The sequence below is a fragment of the Neofelis nebulosa genome, chromosome 1 (assembly GCF_028018385.1).
Source record: "Neofelis nebulosa isolate mNeoNeb1 chromosome 1, mNeoNeb1.pri, whole genome shotgun sequence".
In the NCBI taxonomy this organism is placed as follows: domain Eukaryota; kingdom Metazoa; phylum Chordata; class Mammalia; order Carnivora; family Felidae; genus Neofelis; species Neofelis nebulosa.
In genome coordinates, this window is record NC_080782.1 from 43502007 (window position 1) to 43521604 (window position 19598).

The window sequence follows — 19598 nt, forward strand, 5'->3', positions numbered from 1 at the left end:
CCCTCCCCTGAAGGTTCAGACATGGGGCTCTGTAGTCAGGTTTTGAGGACCCTGTCTTAACTCACGAAGCCCAGGGCTGCTAGGGAGGACCCGTGGGTGGCAGTCGGCTGTGTGACATCAATATGCCCTTTTCCCTCTCTGGGCTTCTCTTTTGCCCTCTGTGTAGGTTCCTTTCTGTGGTTGTAGCCAAAGGGGCCTTGTGAGCCATCCTTGGAGAGGATGACAGAAGGGATCAGTGCAGGTGCCAGTGTCTGGGTGGGGTGAGGCCACCTGTCACTGGGCCAGGCCCAGAGAGGTTTCACATTTGTCAGGTCATCATGGGAGGAGGGAGGCTATAAGCCTGTCAGAGTGGGCAGGCGCTATGGCCTGGGTATCAGGCCCCATAGAGAGGACCTGAGCCCAGCGAAATTGGAGTCTAGCCTGTGTGGCCCAGTGACCTGGCCACAGGCTGAGAGGTGCCGCACTGTGTGATCCAATGGCAGGCAACCTGAGGCTTCAAAGTGCAGGCCTGGACAAGCCGTTTACAGATGGGTAAACTGAGGTACAGACGGGTCACACACAAGTGCATGGAAAGTCAGGCCTAGATTCAGGTCATCTGACTCTCAGGTAAGACTACACTCCTCTGTCCCCACCTCCCTCTGTGCAGGGTCAGTGCCAATTGACCCAGCTGGGACAATCATCTGATTGTCTGTGTTGACCTCCAGGCTAGGCCCTGGAAAAGTGAAGTTACACCGTCACAGCCACCCTGGAGGCATGAGACCGGTGGGGTGTGCAAATTAGCCTTCAAACATTCTCCATCCCATTTTTTTTTTTGTTTTTCCTTAAACTGTCTGATGGGCCAGCCCCCTTGGTGCCCGTCTCTCCCTGGCACTGGGCTTCATGCTCTTTATTCTGGAGACAAAGCTTCCTTCTGATGGCCCTCAGTGCTCCAACAGGAAAAGGGCAGGCGTGGCACCGGGCCGGCCTCCTCCGCCTCCTTTTGCTGGGAGCGTGGGGCAACCTTTGTCAGATGCTGGACCCGGGACCCGGCAGCACTGGGGGGCTGGGAGAGCTGGCAGCCGCAGCCCAGTCTCTGCTCCTGCCAGTGGCTGGAGCCGCCCTGTGGAGCCAGCTGTCAGACCCAGAAGTTCTCCTGCAGTGGCCAAAAGGGTGGTAAAGGCTTCAGACAGGGGCCAGGGAAAGTCCTGTTCTGGTGCAAGCAGTCAGTTGTCCCAGGACAGGTTGGGGATTTGGCCAGGAACTGTTCATGTGACAACCCTTGGGGTTTCAGCTGGCACAGGTGATCAGCCTCCAAGCGACACTGGTCTCCAGGAGCTGCAGAAACCAAAAGATGTGTTCAAAAAAATGCTTTTTTTGTCAAGCATTTGCCTTGTTTGGGTGCTTTTCCTTGCCCTGGGACACAGCGGTGGGCAAAACAGACCATGTCCCTGTTTTGGACTTGGGGCTGACATTCTAGCGGTGGGGCAAGATCAACAAAGCAGCGAATACCAGTTCAATACTGGCTGTTTTTCAGGTGGCAAGAGGTGCCTGGAAGAAAAATAAAGCTTGGTTGGGGGTAGAAAGAGTGACTTGAGCAAATGGCCCTCCTGTGTTGGGCAGTGGTGGAAAGCCTCTGGTAAGAGGGCCGGCAGGCTCCACGAGGGAGGCTGCGGGAGCCAAGGGCTGTCTGGGGAAGAGCATTTCAGGCAGAGGAAACAGCACCGCAAAGGCTTTGAGGCAGGAGGGTGTGGGGGTGTATCTGAGGGACAGCCAGGAGGCTGGTGTGGCTGGGACAGAAAGAAAGAGTCACCCTTGTTGGGGATGGGACCCGAGGGAGGGCAGACTCGAGAGGACTTTGCTGTTTAGTGTGAGTAAAGGTGAAGCTGCTGAGGGGGGGCACAGGCCGCCCTTGTTCCAGCACACATTTGGGAAGGACTGAGTGGACTACCACCCGAGAAGTGACGGCAGGGTGGAAAGCCCCCGTAGGCACTCAGATGAAGGAGGGCTCAGTGTGACCACTGTGCGGGAGGGAGCCAGAGGTCGGATTCTGGCTCAATTTCACTGGATAAGCTGATGGATTGGGTGTGGGATGTGAGAAGAAGCGGGTGCCCACAGCAAGGATTCTGGCCTGCAGCACTGGAAGGACAGCGTTGTCATTTACTGAGACAGGGAAGGCTGCATGACGAGCAAGTTTGGGGAGAGAAATGGAGATTTCAGGTCAGATGCGTTACACCGGAGCATTGGCTGGAGTGGAGGGCACGTGAGTAGAGATTGGTCCTGGGCCTTGTATTCCTGCTGCTGAAGGGGCAATTCCTGTGTGGGTGTGAGGGCTGCCCTCCCGAACTCTGAGACTCTGTTCTCTAAGAACAAATGTTTCCTGGGCCCTTCATGTTCTTTTCTCTCTTTGACAGCCTCCTACTGCTTTTCCCTTCGGAGGAAAAAGGCAGATTCCAATGGCTCGCTGTCATGGTGGTCCCAGCCTTTCTACCTGGCATGGCTCTTTGGTCGGGGGGGGGGGGGGGGCGGAGGGGGCAGGCTGGAGGCGAGCCCTGGAGGCCTCAGGCCTTGTCTTGGCTCTGCTACCAATAGAGAGAGCTATCACTCTGGGCCTTGGTTTCCCCTCTTGTACACAGAAGTGGTGAGCTTGCCCCAGTGTTCTGAGGGTGGAAGGTTACGCTTGAGGCGGCCGCATAGCACGGTGGTTAAGAACCTGGGCTTCGGAGTCCAGGTATGGGTGTGCATCTTTGCCCTGCTCCTTCGCTGTGAGACTCTGGGCCAGGAACATAACCTCTCTGAGCCTTAATTTTCTCATCTGTGAAAATGGGCCAACCATGGTACCTGTGTCCGAGTTGCAGTGAGAGTTAAATGAGAAAATTTGCACAAAACACGCAGCAAAGGCCCTGGCACATCCCATTCTCTGTTAACTCAGGCTGTTAGTAGCAGTGACCTGTGTGGTGGGTCAGGGGAAGGGGTTTTGCCTGGGGGCAGTGGGAGCCATGGCAGGTTACTAAGTAGGAGTGTGTTGCACATGTGATGTGAGAGCAGCTGCGAGTGTGGGGACTTGGCCTGAGTCCTCTTGGTAAGTCCCTGACCCCTTCTACCCGCCAGAGTGAGAACTGGGGGCTGGCCCTACTGGGTTCTCCTGCCTTCCTCAGGTGGGGGTCTTCACTGACCTGGCATGAGCAGCCTCTGCCTTGCACAGGTCCCTTGGGGATGGAGTGATTCTTTTCCTTAAGTTCTCCTACAGGCCTCTTGGGCTGTACATGCCAGTGACTGACCTTAGGGAATGTAAATGTGGGGCTTTGAGGGGTGGGTGACATTGAGGGGACTTGAGTTACATGTAGGGCTCTGGACAGGGCTTGGAGGGGGGGCGGGGCAGGCCCGGAGTGGCATTCCACTGGGCACTTGACTGTGGCCTCGGTTCCTGGTCTCGGTCCAGGCTGGGTGGTGCTTGCTGCACTGGAGACGTGGAGAGGTTGACGACGGGCGGAGGAATGTGGCCCCCTCAAGACCCACACTTCACTGGTGCCCAGGCATGCCGGCTGAGCCCTGGGCTTTCGCAAGCCTGTTTCTCCTCAGTTGAGCCATGCCAGGATGGCAAAGGACATTTCGGAGCCCCCAGGGCTCACAGCCAGGCTGTCATTAGGCATTGCTTGTTTTCCCAGGGTCCAAGCATTTTTAGAGATGGAGGGGGCTCTGGAGATATTCCAGGGACTTCTCTTAATAGCTGGGTAAATTGAGATCCAGAGAGAGCAAGGCACTTGACCAAGGTCTCACAAGGCCACCGCCCTACTATCTGTCACCTCCCTTTGTTCCCATGTCCTTTGCTTAGACTCCTGGCCTCCTGCCCGGATGTTTGTAACAGCCTCTGTCTTGTGGGCTCTCTGAGAGCTTTGTTTGTCTTCCTATTATCATACTCTTGCCTAACCTGCCAGGCACACGTGCTGCTTGAGCGTGTCTGGTCTCCCTTCCGGTCCCAGACTGAGCAGTGCAGCACAGAGGTTCTGAGCCAGCTCTCCCTTCCTAGCATGGTGACCTGGGGCAAGATAGCCACAATTTCAGAGCCTCAGTGTCTCTGTGAAAGGCAAACAGTAGTAGTACTTAATTAATGGGGGGGGGGGTTAAATGAGATCATGTGTGAAGGATATTATACCTGCGAGGACTGAGCTCTCAAAAATGGTCATTGTTATAAACGCTGACTGAACTGAAGGTCGAGGGCACGGAGGAGTCAACAAAGCTTTGGACTGCGAGGCAGAAGATGGGCGCTCCGAGTTCACTCTCAAATACTGCCTCACTGTGTGCATTTGGGGACATCACTCCTCCTCTGGGAACCCCACTTTCCTCATTCGAGAAGGGTGGAAGAAATCCCTGCTATGTTCTTGTAAGGCTGTCATGTGATGCTAAAGCAATGTCTGTGAAAAAGCTTTGCATCTGTGTAATGATTTAAAAATGGCACGGCAGTGGCTGCGGTGTGCTGATGGTGATGAGGACATTGTAGCCACAGGGGTGGACAACTGGCTTGGCTGCAGTCTGGTCAGTCTGCAAATGCTCAGCGCCCACACGGGCTTCCCATGCCTGCCTGCCTGCTCCCGGCCTCCACCAGCCTGCCTTTCACATCAGCCTCACCACCGCACACTCGAAGGTGTGGGAGGTGCAAAGACCCAGTGGCATCTTCCAGGCCCTGGTGGATTTTGGGTTATCTGTGGCTAATGCCATGGAATGTAGGATTATAGCCAGACACTGGTTCGAATCTCAGCTAAGCACTTCCCAACTGGGGGCCTTAGCAAGTTGCTTAACTTCCACGAGCCTCAGCTTCCATACTTGTAAGATGAAGCCCTGATGAAGTGGAGGCCAAGCATTCGGCAAAGGGCGCCACGCGTGGTTATATAGGATGGTGGTATAATGTGTTTTCTGCCTGGAGTTTGAGGACTGATGGGAGAGGGAACCATTGTGCCCATTTCTGGGGATGAGCTGTAGGTCAGAGACGCCCAGCTTGGAAGCAGCAGGGCCTTTGGAGTCATCTGGCACTGCTTGCTTTGCCGGTGACCAAAGCTGGTCCTGGAGAAGAGCAGGTGCTTGGCCGAGGTCACTGGTAGGTTAGAGGAGGGCTGGGCCTCGGGTGAACTTTAAGGAGCCCCTCACTCTCGGGTGCTACTGGGAGATGGTGCTTCCTCTCAGCATCGGGCAAGTGCACACAGCAACATCTGAGAGTGGGCGCCTCCTTACCGTTTGTGTCTGCTGCCTCACTTGCCTCCCCCCAGTCAGGTCTGGGACTAGAACTCCAGTCTCCTGACCCCAGGAACTGAGCCACCAGCCTTGGGAGTGCAGGGACACCTGTGAGGCACCTTCTAAGAGTCTCACAGAGGCCCCTCGAGCCCCTTTAAAAGGAATCTGCCGTAAGTAGGTCACCGGATACTTTTCACTCTATGCTCTCTAGTTTCTGTGTTCCAGAGAAAGTGAGGCCCTCCTCCCTGCCTCCCACCACCTCCTACCCCTTCCCCTGCCAGCTGTGCCTCCATGTAAGCATGTTGAGGCCCTCACACTCAATGCGTGTTGGTGGCGGGCCCCCGTCGTGGCGACAAGCCCCAGCACATCTAGAGAGATGAGGCCACTTTCATGCGTGCCTTGAGGAAAGCCTCCTGGGTCTCAGCAGGCCCGTGCTGTGCCCACCAGGCCTCCAGGAGATTAGGGAGCTTCCGTGGCTCTAAGTGACTCGAAGCTTACCCTTCCTCTTTGTTGCTCCCAGCGCATCTGGCTTCCCTCTGCGCTGGCCACAGGGCCTGGAACTTTTTCAGTCTCCCTAAGGCTTTCCTGTCTTGTGGGCAGCCTAGTCTTGGGACATCCATCTGGGCCAGTGGCCCCATCACCACCAGTGGGCCTGTCGGCTAGTCCTCAGGTGGCTGTTAAGAGGTAGCCAAGGCCGCTAATCCCTGCAGGAGTTCTTAGGATTTATCCAGGCCCCGGAAGGTGGTCCTGGGCCACCCTTATGACATGACATGAGGGGACTTGGACAATTAGCCCAGTCTCTGTCCCTGGGCCCACGCATACAAAAACTCCATCTTTTTTTTTCCTACCCTGACTCTCAGGGCCTGGAATTCTGCCATTAGCAAGTTGCCTTGTGCTCTCCTTGACGTCCTCTAAAAAGGCAGATACTCCTGCATGTGGACAGTCCTACGTGTTTACTGCTAAAGAGTAAAGCCAGGCTAGCCTGGCCCTTTTCCAGCTGCCTGTGTGACCGTGGCCATGTTGCTTCTCCTCTCTGGGCTACCTAAGGCCCTTTCACCTAACACCTCAACACGCTGGTCTGGATTCTACACCTTCCACACTCTGGCAGTTACCCTTCTTCCTCCTCTGCTGGGCGGACAGTGGGAAGGACCCCGCAGCTGAGTCGGGATGGGGGCAGGGCCCAGAAGCCAGTGTCACCACCAGCGGGCCCAGATAGCTGAGCGGATATCATATCATCATATCGGGCCTACTTCCTGTTCTTTTCAGGACAGGTGGGGAAGCAGGTCTGGAGGGGGAAGGCTCTTGCTTCACATAGGAAGTCAGGTGGAGCTGTAGCCATAGAGCAGATTTCCTTGCGGCCAGCGCGGGTTCCTCCACTGCCGGCTGCACCTTTCGTGAGAGTGTCTGGAGGGCCCATCAGCATGAGGGCCAGGGACGTGCTTTCTCCTCCTCCATGGAAGGCGCCTCCAGGCTGGGGCCTCTGCCTGTTGTGGGGCCCCTGAGTGTGGGGCAGAAGCAAGCAGGACATCCTCTTCCTGAGGTCCAGGAGGGAGGGGCCGGTGGCCTCTGGCAAGGAACCTGGTGGTGAGGGGCCTGGAGGCTTCCGGAATATGGTTGGTGGCTCAGGATGCCCTAGAGCCACCACTCCCTCCCTCTTTCCCTCCCTCCCTCCCAGGGAGGGGACTGGCTGAGAGTAATGCCATTTGTCCTAGCTCTGGGATTAGGTGCGGCCTCATCAAGTGAGGATCGTGCAGCCATTAAGAGGACGCAGTGAAGTGAAGCCGAGCCCAGCGCTGCTGCCTGGAGGTCTGGTGGGTCTTATCATTCTCTCCCCGGCCTTCCCTTACCCTCTGACCACAGCCCCTAGGCCCCTCCCTTCTGTCCAGTCCTCCCAGGTGTGTCTGGATGTGTGTGCACCAGTAGTGTGGGCACGTTCACAGCCATGCAGGAGGGGCCCGGGTGTGCAGGGAGTGGGACAGCCTGGCCCCAAGCCTGGCCCTGGGTCCTGTCTGCATTTAGGACCAGGAGCAGGTTCCTGAAGTGTCTCAGCCCCTGGGGCAGCCCCAGAGAGATGGCTCGGGGCTGACCTGGCAGATTCCTGTTGGAGGAGAAGGAGGTAGTGGCCGAGGGGTAGGAAGGAAGGGCTGTTTCTCTTGATAGTTCCGCGATCCTGTGAACCCACGGAAGCCAACAGGTCCAAGAGTTAAAGATTACTGCAGGGCCATTGGGGGGAGCAGGAATGGCGAGGTCCCAGGGCGCTGAGAGGTCACATTCATGGCCTCAGTCTTGTCTACACTTGTGAAAGCCACAACATGTCAAAGCCAGGACTCCTGGGCAGTTTCCCTATTCTTATTTGGTGTGTGTGTTGGGGGGGGGGGGGGGATGGGGGAGTGGTCACAGCCACCCTGCATTTGTTTGGAATGCAGTATCTGTCTGGGGAGAGCCCTCTAACAGCTTTCATAGATTCTGGAAGAGTTCTGTAACCCAGGAGGTCACAAACTTCCAATCTAGTGCACACCCCTCGTTGTCTAGTGGAGGAAACAGAAGTGAGGAGAAGGGAAGGGTCTTGCCCAGGGGCACCTAGGGAGCGAGTGGCAGGGCTGGGATGCTGATGTGGACCCCAGGCCCACATGGGTTTTGGCTTCTGTACCCATGAGATGGAGCGCTCCCCACCGCCTAGCAGTACAGCTGCTTTATGGAATCTCTCGGGGGGCATCTGGTGACCTGGGGTGGACCCGTGGAAGGACAGGGGCTGGGACTGACCAGCCTTGCTTGGCTCCTCTGCAGGGGTGGCAGATGGGGGTGGGGAGGTTCAGGGCATGATAAACTTGTTTCTACGTCACTGGGAAAAAAATGACAAATAAATGGGGTCATGATAGTACCTGGTGTGCCACAGACCCGTGAGGCATGCTGGTCACCATTTTCCTTCGAGTTGGCCCTCGAAGTTGAGATGTCCTACTTCTTCTTACCCTCACTCCTTCGTCTCTTCTTCCTTTACTTGAGGCTGCTGCCTGGGCCATGGAGGCGGCCCCCTTTCTAACATGGACACCTGCTTGTCAGAGGTGACCGAGGCCCCTGGGGCAGGGGAAGGTGAGGACCCTCTGGCTGAGGTCTTGCCTTTCTGGGAAACTGTGGTGTCCTACTCTGCCAGTAAAGACTTTCCCATTCCTGAAGAAATTGGGTCAGCCTGTGTTTAGGTAGCTGGGATGGGTCATCGGCAGGAAGCCTCTCTAGGCCACAGACCTCACTCAAGAATGGTGTGGAATGCTGAGCATAAGGACTGTCTATGGGTTACAAATAGCCCACCTTGGAGGACTGGCCCAGGGTCATCCTAAGCTCTGCCTCTGCCTAGCTGGGTGACTTTCAGTCGGTTGCTTACCCTCTCTGAGCCTAGGTTTCCTCATCTGTAAAGTGCATATATCAGTGACCCCACCTCTCTGGGTGTGAGGATTGGGTGTGACAGATCAGAGCAGGCTCTCAGCACTGACCCAGTGTGGGGCTGGTGAGTTATCAGGAGCTCAGCCGGTGCTGGCTGCCGTCCGGCAGGGAGGTTATGAGATTTGCAGGGAACTATCATTCCATTCCTTTTGAATGCCTATGATCTGAGCCTAAGAAAAATAGGAATGGATTCGACTCTGTCATCGATGGATTTGGGGGTTGGGTGGAGAGAGCCCTATTTGGGGAAGCTTCATGGGCTAGTGAAGAGCATGCCCTGTGATGGGCCTCCCCGTCTTGGTCTGTTAGGAGCTTTGGTGGGACTGGGGGGCAGCTGGTCCTGACCTGTCTTGTTCCTGACTCCGCCCCTCCCCACAGGCTGTCTTGTTTGTTTGCTTGCGAAACCCTTTCTTCAGAGCTAGTGCATAGGTAAACTCTCAACTCCGGGCCTGTTGGAGGAAAGACAGCTTCTCAACAAGTAGGGTCTAAGTTCCTGAGGTTTTTTTGTTGAGCATTCCCTGCTGGGGAACCCAGAACAAATCCCAGGTTAGGAACCTGGGAGTGAACCAGCAGGGAATGCTTTGTTTGCTTGTTGATTGATGGCTGATTTGTGGGTCTTCCTCCAAGACAGATCGTGAGAGGCTGCTTTTGATGTTAAAACATGCATAAAATGGATGAAAACAAAGACAGACAGAGCACCATTCAAAGGGAGCAGAGAATAGGATGTCCAGAGCGGTAGAGTGTGGTAGCCGTCCCGGGCGAACACAGGGGACCCGTGTTGCTGACAGCTGAGGATCACAGGCTCTGGAGCTGGTGGCCTGTGCGAGATCCTTGTCACCCACTCGTTAGCTCCGTGGGCTGGGGCAAGTCGCACGCCCCCTCTGGGCCTCACTGTCCTCATCTGTAAAATGAGGGGAAGGTAGGTCACAGTGCTGCGGTAAGGGTTAAATGAGCATGTCATACCGGCATATTGTGTCCAATAAATGAGTTCCTAGCATTGATGCATTTGGCTCGGATCCCCAAAGGGGAAGGTAATTGGCAAGGGCACATCTGTCTTGAGCACCTACTGTGGGTAGGAGACCACGTCTGCTTTGGAGAGCTTTTGGTGAGGTTGGGGGACTAGTGTTCCAGTCCCGAGAGGCCCTGGCATCTGGCGGCACGCATCCAGCGCTGCATGATGGGACACAGAGCAGGAGAGCTCATCTAGGACTTTGAAAGCCACAGCTGGCCTTGGAGGAGGATGGGCAGGCTTTTAGTGGACAAGAAAATGGGTCAAGGTAGGTGGGCGTGGGGGCAGGGGATCCTTTGCTCGCTCTCTCTCTCTCTCTCTCTCTCTCTCTCTCGGGATCTCAGTGTCCCCATGTGCTCACCGAGGGGTGGACTCCACACTGCAGCCCCGAGGCTCTGAGCCAGACTGCCGACAGTCCCTTGGTGGCAGCCCCGGACTCCGGACTCTGGGGTGACTGATGGGCAGCGGCTGCGCCCTCGGCCAGGCGGCACTGCGGGCCTGTGGGGGATGGGGTGTGCAGCGAATTCCAGCAGAGGAAGGGATTTGCTTCTGGTTCGGCCTCCCAGGGGTGTAATTGGGCTGGAGAAACTCCTGCACAGCTGGGAAGCAAATGTGGAGGATTTTCTGTGCTGCACTGTGCGTGGTGGGTGGGGCAGGCTGAGGCCGGGTGGCTGGTGGAGCTGGGCGGCTTCGGGGTGTGGCCGGGTGGTGGGTGGTGGGTGTGATTGTGCTGGGGGTGGGACAGGCCGGGAGGGGCTGGGTCAGCTGTGGGGAGTGGCCCTGGGATTGCCTGTGGGGCTGCCACTGCCCAGGCCTGCAGCCAGCCCTCCTCCCCCAGGCCCGGATGCCCATTCACATACTTCTGAGGCTGTTTGCGGGGCTCTTCCTGCACCTCCTTCAGCTCCCCACCCCGTACTTGTGCCTGTGGCCCAGATGGCTGTGACGACACCATTTGAACGTGTCGGCACCTTGTGAGTTTGCCCGTGCGTCTATATGCATAGGAGTATGGGGCATCTGGGGAGGGTGTCAGGAATGACCCAGGCCGGAAATAAAAGCTGGGCTAGGTGAGCACCCGGGGCTGCAGGGACCTTCCTGCATTTTACCCTGCAGCAGCTTCACACCAGAAACCTAAAACCTTGGGGTTTGGTAAAGCCTACTTCCCAGTGCCCAGGGCCATTCTCGGTGCCTAGTGGTGCTCTGTAAGTACAACGAGGGGACAGGGGATGGGCCATCTGCTGTGCCCCACTTCCAATGTCCTCCCAAACCTGACGCCGTTTCTTCTCCTTCTGGATCCACTGTGAATTTGGTAGGTGGCCCTGGGCCAGTTGCTTCCTGAGCCTCAGTTTCCAAATCTGTTAAATGGCTAATCATTTTACCAGCCTATATCGCCGTGTGCCGGGCCCTGCGCTGTTTTGCACACGTCATCTCTTTTAGTCTGGGCAGCAGCCCTGCGAATATATAAAGCATGTTTTACACTTGGGGAAACCAAGTCTCAGAGAGGTTGAGGGATTTGCTCAAAGATCACAAGGCTAGTAAATAATGGACGCAAGATTCAAGCTCAGGAAGCTGGCTCTAGTCTAAGCCCTTAACTGTAATGCTAGCAGCTGGTGCATGGCCACCTCACAGAATGACACGTGCCGCCCTTCACAGGAGGTCTGCTGCACACAGTAGACGCCAGGTAAACGTGAGGGCTGGGTCATTAGGTGTGCTTCACCATGAAAGGCACAGGACGCTCAGCCTCCGAGAGTTCTTGGTCCTACTCCTGGTGTTGACCTGCCCATCCAGGGCAGAGACAGACCCTCTCCCCAGTCCTGATTCTAAACACCTTGGTTTCTGGAAGGCCCTTGGCCTTTGCCTCCTTTCTCTCCAGGTCCTACACAGGATTGTGGGGGAACCAGAGCATTTTGGAGTAAGGGGGGTGGGTGGGGTAGGGAGTGACTTTCAACTCCAGAGCAGTGGCCAAAGTTACCGTGGTATTTCCCGAAAGTGCAGCGTTGCCATGGTATCTCCATGACAACCAGAGCATCTCATTCATTATCCCCAGCACCTTGGCAGGGAGAGCTGGGTCTGGGGCTGAGAGAGCACAGTGGGAGCCTGGCTAAGAGCTAGAGGCCTCAGTGGCCGAGGCCCCCTCCTGCTCTCCCCATCCCAGCTAACATGTCCCTGCAGGCTCTGGAGCCACCTCTGTCTCCTGGGGTCTGGCTTCAAATTTCAGCTCTGCCACGGACTAGCTGTGTGATTTTGAGCAAGTGACTTAACCTCTCTGAGCCTCATTTCCCTCAACTGTAAATGTAAATAATGACAGTAGTTTAAGGCTTAAATGAGATATGGCATGTAAAAGTGCTAAACACAGTACCAGCCAGGCTTGTGGTAAACGTTTGAAATGTGGTAGCAGTGAAAATAACAACGGCGATAATTATAATGGTATCATTGTTGTTATTATTTTTATTATAGAAGCCCCTGGGTTTCATGGAGGAATGAAAGGCCAAATTTTTGAAGTTAGGGAGGAAACCCATTTGAGTCAAGATTTAGTGGTTTCCTATGTGACTGCGGCAAGTCATTTCACTTTGAAGCCTCAGTCTCCTTATCTGTACATTAGGAGTAATAACAGGCCATTATGAGTCATTCATATCTTGAGTATTCAATTAGAACCTAGGCCTGGGGAGAGTGGTGGGGGCTTCCCTGCCCTTTGGGGCACCCAGGCATGTGGGGAAGGAGAAGGAATGAATTAGTATTTGTGGAGGGCCTATGTGCCAGGTGTCAGGAAGGGCCTCTGCCCCTGCAGAGGTCAGTCAGTCCTGCTCCTGCCCCGGGTTCTGGAGCCTACAGGGTGCAGAGTTGTGTATAGAAATACCTGGAGTCTCCTGTGCATGGACCTCACACTCAGGTGCACCCAGGGACTGGGCGGGAAGCCAAATGAAGGAAGGAGGTCGACTATGGGACTGTGTTAACTGGAGAATGCGTACCTCAGCTGATGGTGGCCTCTGGGGGTGCGTGCCCAGTGTCATCCAAACGTGCTCTTTTTATTTTTATTATTTAAGTATTCATTCATTCATTCATTCATTCATTTATAGAGGGTGCAAGTGAGCGAGGGGCAGAGAGAATCCCTGGAGGGGCAAAGAGAGAGAGATGCAGGGAGAGAGAGACAGACAGACAGAAGCAGGACTCACCCAAAGCAGAGCTCGTGCTCACCTGATGTGGGACTTGAACTCACCAACCATGAGATCATGACCTGAGCAGAAGTCAGATGCTTAATGACAGCCACCCAGGTCCCCTGAACATGCCCCCTTTTTTTTTTTAAGTTTATTTATTTACTTTTGAGAGAGAGAGAGAGAGAGAGAGAGCGCGAGCGCACAGGTGGGAGAGGGGCAGAGAGGGAGGGAGACAGAATCCGAAGCAGGTTCCAGGCTCTGACCTGTCTGAGCCGAAGTTGGACACTTAACTGACTGAGCCATCTAGGTGCCCCTGGACATGTTCTTTTTAAAGAGAAGTTAGAAGTCCTAACTTTTATGTGAAGTCTTGTGATGTTAAAATGTTGATAACTGATCTCAAATTTAAGTAAAAAGCTGTGCAAGCCAAAGAATGCACATTTGCATCCTGTCTTGGCCCGAGGGTCCTGGTTTTCCTGTGCGGCACTATGGAGGGGGATGGGGCCCGTGAAAGTCTGAGGAATGGGACTTGGGAGCAGGAAAGGGGGTGGTGGATAGGGATGACTTAAGAGAAGTGATGACATTGGAACCGGGGTCTTGAAGGATGAGTAAGTGTCCCAAGGGGGAGGGGGAGGCATTCCAGCAATGGGAACTTCATTAGCAAAGGCCTAGATGCATGACCAAGATTGGTGACTGGTTGGGCGAGGCTGGAGTTTAGGAAAACTGCTGGTAATGTCCTCAAGACCCAAGCAGGCCCTGGGCAGCAGGGGGAGCATTGAGGCCTCAGCCCCCAGCTGTCCTGAAGGACTTGGTGGCTCCAAGGGGATTAGAAGCCCCCTAGTTCTCCATCCCTTGAGCCACAGGGGCTCTGGAATGCAGGTGGGTGTGGAAGGTTTTGAATGGCTGGTGCCAGGCCTTTGAGAAGGTTGCAGTGGGGGACAGTGCTGGAGGCCCCTCTCGCCAGTATGGTGGTGGCTGGCACTTGGCTCATGAAGCATCTAGCCCTCTGCCCACCCTCACCCCAGAGTATTTGGCCTCTCTGGGGTCAGGGGCTGGTTGGCCCCCTCTCTTTCTCTCTTTGCCCTCTCCTGGGCCTGGGCTTTGCCATGCCTTCTCTCTGGCCTCCTGGCCTCTGACCATCTGGCCCCTGCTCATCCATCTGGCTCGAGGGAAAAGCCAGGGCCTCTGAAAATGGGGGTTTGGGATTCCGAGGACTGGCTGTCAGAGACTGGAGAGAGAGCATTGGAGCTGGCTTGTTCAGGCTTTGTGGGCTCAGTTATACCCACACTGTGCCTACATTGAGGAAGCAACTGGAGTGATTGGTAAGAGCGGCTGACCCTTATTCAGTGCCGTGTGCCAGGCGTGGTCTCTGTGCTTTCAGTGTATCGATTCCTGTAATTTTCACAACCATGAGAGCGTGTTAAACTTTGCTGTTTTACAGATTAGGAAAGTGGGGGCACGGAGAAGCTAAATAACTTGCCTGCGATCACACAGCTGCTGGGCGACTGAGCTTGGGTGTGAATGAAGCTCCAGTCTGCATGTAACCATGAGGCTTTCTTAACATAGGACTTCAGGTCCAGGGACAGGTTTGGGGACATGGGGTCTGGACTCCTTGAAACTGTTACAAGATTTTTCAGCAGCTATGCATATTTTTTATGGGAAAATGTTGTCAGGTTCCTACAGGGGTCTATGACCCCTAGATGCCTGAGACTGTTGCTTGCATCGTTAACATGTACGCTGAAAGTCTGTTAACGCGATAGACCAAGGGCCATTGACCACAGCACCTAGGCCTGCAGGGGAAGTGTGGTTGGGTAGCTGGAGTGGGCAGGTGTCCTCAGGCGTGGCAGGCAGCCAGGGCATCATCCAGGCAGCTGTACCTCCCCACCCACTGTGCTGGCCCCAAGCCAAGAGGTGGGGCTAGCTGTGGCCACAGGGCAGAGAGCTGCCCTTATCAGTGGGAAAAGGGACGCAGTTGCAACCTGGAAATAAATAGGACTGTCACCCCAGCCCTCCAGCCTCCGCCCAGGAGACCTGTTCCTTCTTGCCCTGCTCTCAGCTGGAATTGCAAGGAGTCCCTGGAAAGCTTTGCACAGTCCCTTATCTCCAAGCGGAGGCATGCGTTTCTCCCCATTCCTACCCCTGGTGGACTGTACTTGTTCTTCTGGTCAGTTCAGGAACCACTTCTTCCAGGAAGCCTTCCTTGATCCTCCCCCTCTGCTTCAAGGGGCGTTAGGTGTCCCTGAGTTCTCTCAAACACCCTTCCCCCACTATTACACTCGTCCCCCTGCATTGTAGGAACCTATTTTCTTGGCTGCCTTGGGTTCCCCATGGTGCTGACATATAGTAGGGACTGGGACTGAATTAAAGAATGAATATCAGAGGTGGAAGAGCCCCCAGAGAACGTCTGGCCCAAGCTCCTCTCTAACAGGCAGGAAGCCCAGAGAGGGGTTAGGGTATACTCTGCGTCACACAGCATGTGATTGGCAGAACTGGGAGCAACACTGGTGGCCTAGACATGTCCTCATTTCATAGTCCTGCCTCTTGCTTATGATCACTTTATTTATTTATTTATTTATTTATGAGTGTGTGAGAGGGGGGAGGGGCAGAGGAAGAGGGAGAAAGAATCTCAAGCAGCATGCAGCCCCACATGGCACTCGACCCCACAACCCTGGGATCATGACCTGAGCCAAAATCAAGAGTCCATCACTCAACCGACCACCCAGGCGCCCCTGAGCACATATTTTAAAAACATTTGTTTTCTGGGGCACCTGTGTGGCTCAGTTGGTTAAATGTCCAACTTTGACTCAGGTCATGATCTCACGGTTTGCGAGTGTGAGCCCTGCTTCGGGATCTGTGCTGCCAGCTCAGAGCCTGGAGCCTGCTTCAGATTCTGTGTCTCCCTCTCTCTCTGCCCCATCCCCACTCATGCTCTGTCTCTCTGTCTCTGTCTCTCTCTCAAAAATAAACATTAAAAATTTTTTTAAAAATAAAACCATTTGTTTTCTTATTTTCACAAAAATAGTAAGTGGTTATTATAAAAAAAATTAGGAAACAGAGAAGAAAATAAAAATCATTCAGAGATAATCCTTGTTAACATTTTGGCTTTTTGTTTGTTTGTATGGATTTAGTACCAGTTTCTGGCTTATGCATAACAATTTTCAACAGAAATATGACCATGCATAGTGTTTTACAAGTGTTTTCTGCTTTAACAACATGTGTGGTAACTATATTTCTACGTCAGTAAATGTCTTTCTTCCACATATTGTAAACGTAAGTGGCTGCCTGGGCTTCTATTTAATGCTTGCACTGTAATTGCTAAGGGCAATCCCCTATTGTTGGACATTTGCTATTGTAAATAGCACTGGGATTTGTCTTCTTGTGGGGAAATCATTACACACTTCTGAAATTACAACCTCTAGGATAAGTTCCTAGAGGTGCAGTTGTCTGGTCTCTGGTATGCTGGACCCACCCCCAGGGCACCGTGTAGTCTTGGGCCTGGGAGGGATTTTTAAGATCTTCACCCCTTAGGGCAAGTCTAAGGCTTACATTCACTCCCTGGCTGTGTCCGCTGAGACCCTCACACTTTCTGTCTCTGTCCCATCCCCATCTCTCTCCTCCTAGCTTTCAGTAGCTGCTTCCACTATGTTTAAGGGAGCCTGGAAGGCCGTGGTATAGGGGCTGCTGTTTGGGATGAGGAAATTGGGGCCTTAGTTTACCGGGTGTGGGTGTGTGGTCTTCATTTACTCTGCAGTGAGATTAATACAGGTGGAGGCTCTGGGCGGGGGATGGGGCTGAAGAGGACCCAGGAACCCCAAGTTCTGGCTGCCTGATAAGGCTGCTAGGCCCATTCAGACAGAGAAATGGGTGGGGAAGCACTGTGTGGGTGAGGATGCGGTGTTCAGCCATGATTCAGAACCCCACCTCTGGCTCCCAGGCCTTGCACATGTTTGTTTCACTCTGTCCTTCCTGCATCTGGAGTTTGCTAGCTCTAGTGTTGGGCTCGTGCAATTCTAATAAATAGCAACCGCCCTTGTGGACACCATATGCTTGGTATTGCTCTGAGTGATTTATGCGCATTATGCACATTAGGATTAGGGACCTAATCCCTGAGCCTCTTGTGAGGCAGGTACTATTGTCAACCCTGTTTCACAAAGAGGAAAACTGAGGCCGAGAGAGAGAGAGAGAGAGAGAGAGAGAGAGAGAGCGAGAGCTTGTGTGAAATCATAGAGCCGGGTTAGGCAGCAGCACTTGAGTTGGACCCACCTAGGTCAGGTCCTGTGTGTCCACAGTCAGTGGACGCCCAAAGCCCACACTCGGCCTTCTCACCTCTGGCTCTCCTCTCCTCTCCACAGCCTTGGCCGCGTGGGCCCCACTGAGCGAGCGGCATGCGGCACCCCCGGGCCTGCCCCGTGTCCTTCGGCCCGCTGCCCAGCCCCCCCAGGAGGCCCTGACGCCCTGGGGGCACTTCTGCTGTGCACAGGACCACGTGGGGGTTTGCCATGGTGACATAAAGGCGCACGGAGGAAGGAAGGAGCGCAACCGGCCTGCGGACTGTGCCCCTGGCTGGGAGGAAGGGCCGGGGGCCCGGATCCCCCACTCCTGCTGCCCACTGAGGGCCGCGCTTGCTAAGTGACTGTGAATTTGTTGGTCAGTGGACAACTCTGCTCTCTCCTCCTGCGTGGGGCCTGGGGGTGGCCGGGGCAGAGGGGCCTCCGGAGGCCGAGGTCTGGGGGCCAGGATGCCCGCCCTGGCGCGCCTCCGCAGGCTGTGTCGGCACGTGTCCCCGCAGGCTGTCCTTTTCCTGCTGTTCATCTTCTGCCTGTTCAGCGTTTTTGTCTCGGCCTACTACCTGTATGGCTGGAAGCGGGGCCTGGAGCCCTCGGCAGACGCCCCTGAGCCTGACTGTGGGGACCCGCCCCCTGTGGCCCCCAGCCGCCTGCTGCCACTCAAGCCCATACAGGCGGCCGCCCCCTCCCGCACGGACCCACTGGTGCTGGTGTTTGTGGAGAGCCTCTACTCCCAGCTGGGCCAGGAGGTCGTGGCCATCCTGGAGTCCAGCCGCTTCAAGTACCGCACGGAGATCGCACCGGGCAAGGGTGATATGCCCACACTCACCGACAAGGGCCGTGGCCGCTTCGCCCTCATCATTTATGAGAACATCCTCAAGTACGTCAACCTGGACGCCTGGAACCGGGAGCTGCTGGACAAGTACTGTGTGGCCTACGGTGTGGGCATCATCGGCTTCTTCAAGGTACGCAGGGGCTGGGGTCCCCAAGCATTAGCAATGCTGGCTGAGTTTGAATCCCATTTCTACGCTCCATAGCTGAATGTCTGACTTTTCCTATCTGTAAAATGGGTATAATGTTAGCCCCTACCTCCTAGGATGGTCACGAAGGGTAAGTGGGTGAGTACATGTAAAGCACTTGGAGCACATAGTACCTGGTGTCTAATAAATGCTTTTTAAGTATTAGCTTTTATTAGGAGCACATGGCAGGGGGATTGCCTGCCTCACACGGGGACCTGGCACACAGTAGGCACTTGCCTAAAGGAAGCCTCGGGAATGGGTGTGAGGTAGGAGAGACTAGGTCCCTTGAACGTCATGGCAGTCCTTCCAAGGCATGGGGTGTGTCCTCATTTTGCAGATGGGCAAACCGAGGCTCAGGAGGATTATGTGTCTGAGGCTAGGTAGCCTATAAGTGGAAGAGCCAGGATTTGAATGCAGTCTTAGACACTCTGGGCTCTGGATCCTGTACTCTTTCCTCTTGCCTGTGGTGGGCTGTGGCATTTTATGCACCTCCGGAACAGGGCCATTTTGCATTGGGGGAAAGAGGAGAAAGAAATCCCAGTGGGCAGGTGCACCACTCTGGGCTCTGTGGGGCACTGAGAATGACTGCTGGGATCAGAGTCCTTGCTGAATGTGCCATGGAGAAGCTGTCTGTGGGGAGGAGGAAGTTGGGAATAGCTGGATGGGGGGATCTAGAGGCTCTGGCTAGAGAACTCTCCTCTTCAAGATGGGTGGTAGGGACCCTAGGGAGGTACGTGGGGACATTTATCTCTTTAGTCAGCAAATTTTTACAAAGCACTCACTGTGTGTCCAGATCCTTTGCTAGGCACTGGGGACATAATGGTGATCAGAGTGTGCAGAGTCCCTCATTGCTGTCACTGAGCTGACATTTCAGTGCAGTGGGGTGGGGTGGGTGGCAGACAACGAACAAGTAAACAAGTGGCAGGTGGTGACAAGTACAGGAAGGAATAAAGCCGGGAAAGTGCATAGGGGGTGAGGGATATGGGCAGTTGATGCTGTTTTGGATGGAATGGCCAAGAAGGTTGTCTTTGACGAAGTACTGGAAGGAAGTGAGGCAAGGAGCCACATAGCTCTCTGTGCAGAGGGCCTTCCAGACAGAGGTGACAGGTCCTGAAGCAGGTTCTTGCTTGGTGTGAGCTGGGAGAGGAGCAGGAGTGGGTCAGAAATGGCCCATAGCCGCTGACGGGTGCCCATATGTCCCCAGGCACTCGTGGCCACCCATGTGCACTGGGCCCTGTGCTCCGGGTAGGGAGGAGCCTGACCCAGGGGAGGGGTTCTCCCGGTGTGTCCTTTCATGCACTAATGCAGCAGGATGCTCTGCCACTAAAAAAGGTTTTGTGGGCCAAGAAATTGAAGGCCCTTAGAAGTCCTGCAGTAGAACAACCTGGTGAGATTTGTTCCCCAGCTGGCTTGATCACAAAGCCCTTTATTTCAAAGAGCAGCCTCTAGGAAATGCTGGCCTGGTTTATGGCTTTACAGTGGCATAACCTCAGGC

The 19598-nt window shown here is 54.7% G+C and overlaps 1 protein-coding gene and 1 long non-coding RNA gene across 7 annotated transcripts in view; one reads left to right on the forward strand and one right to left on the reverse strand.

Moving 5' to 3' along the window:
- Positions 1–19598, reverse strand: part of LOC131506533 (uncharacterized) — a 95318-nt gene that overhangs the window by 51573 nt on the left and 24147 nt on the right. The gene's annotated exons all lie outside the window — the stretch shown is intronic.
- Positions 1–19598, forward strand: part of NDST1 (N-deacetylase and N-sulfotransferase 1) — a 63266-nt gene that overhangs the window by 13440 nt on the left and 30228 nt on the right. For 4 of the 6 annotated variants that reach the window (XM_058720184.1, XM_058720160.1, XM_058720164.1 and 1 more), the window contains exon 2: positions 17151–18049. In XM_058720184.1, coding sequence (XP_058576167.1) covers positions 17537–18049 — 513 coding nt within the window. In that variant the 5' untranslated portion in view covers positions 17151–17536. Of the gene's footprint in view, positions 1–6585; positions 7017–17150; positions 18050–19598 lie in introns of those variants that run through there. The other 2 variants (XM_058720167.1, XM_058720175.1) reach the window with 2 other exon arrangements.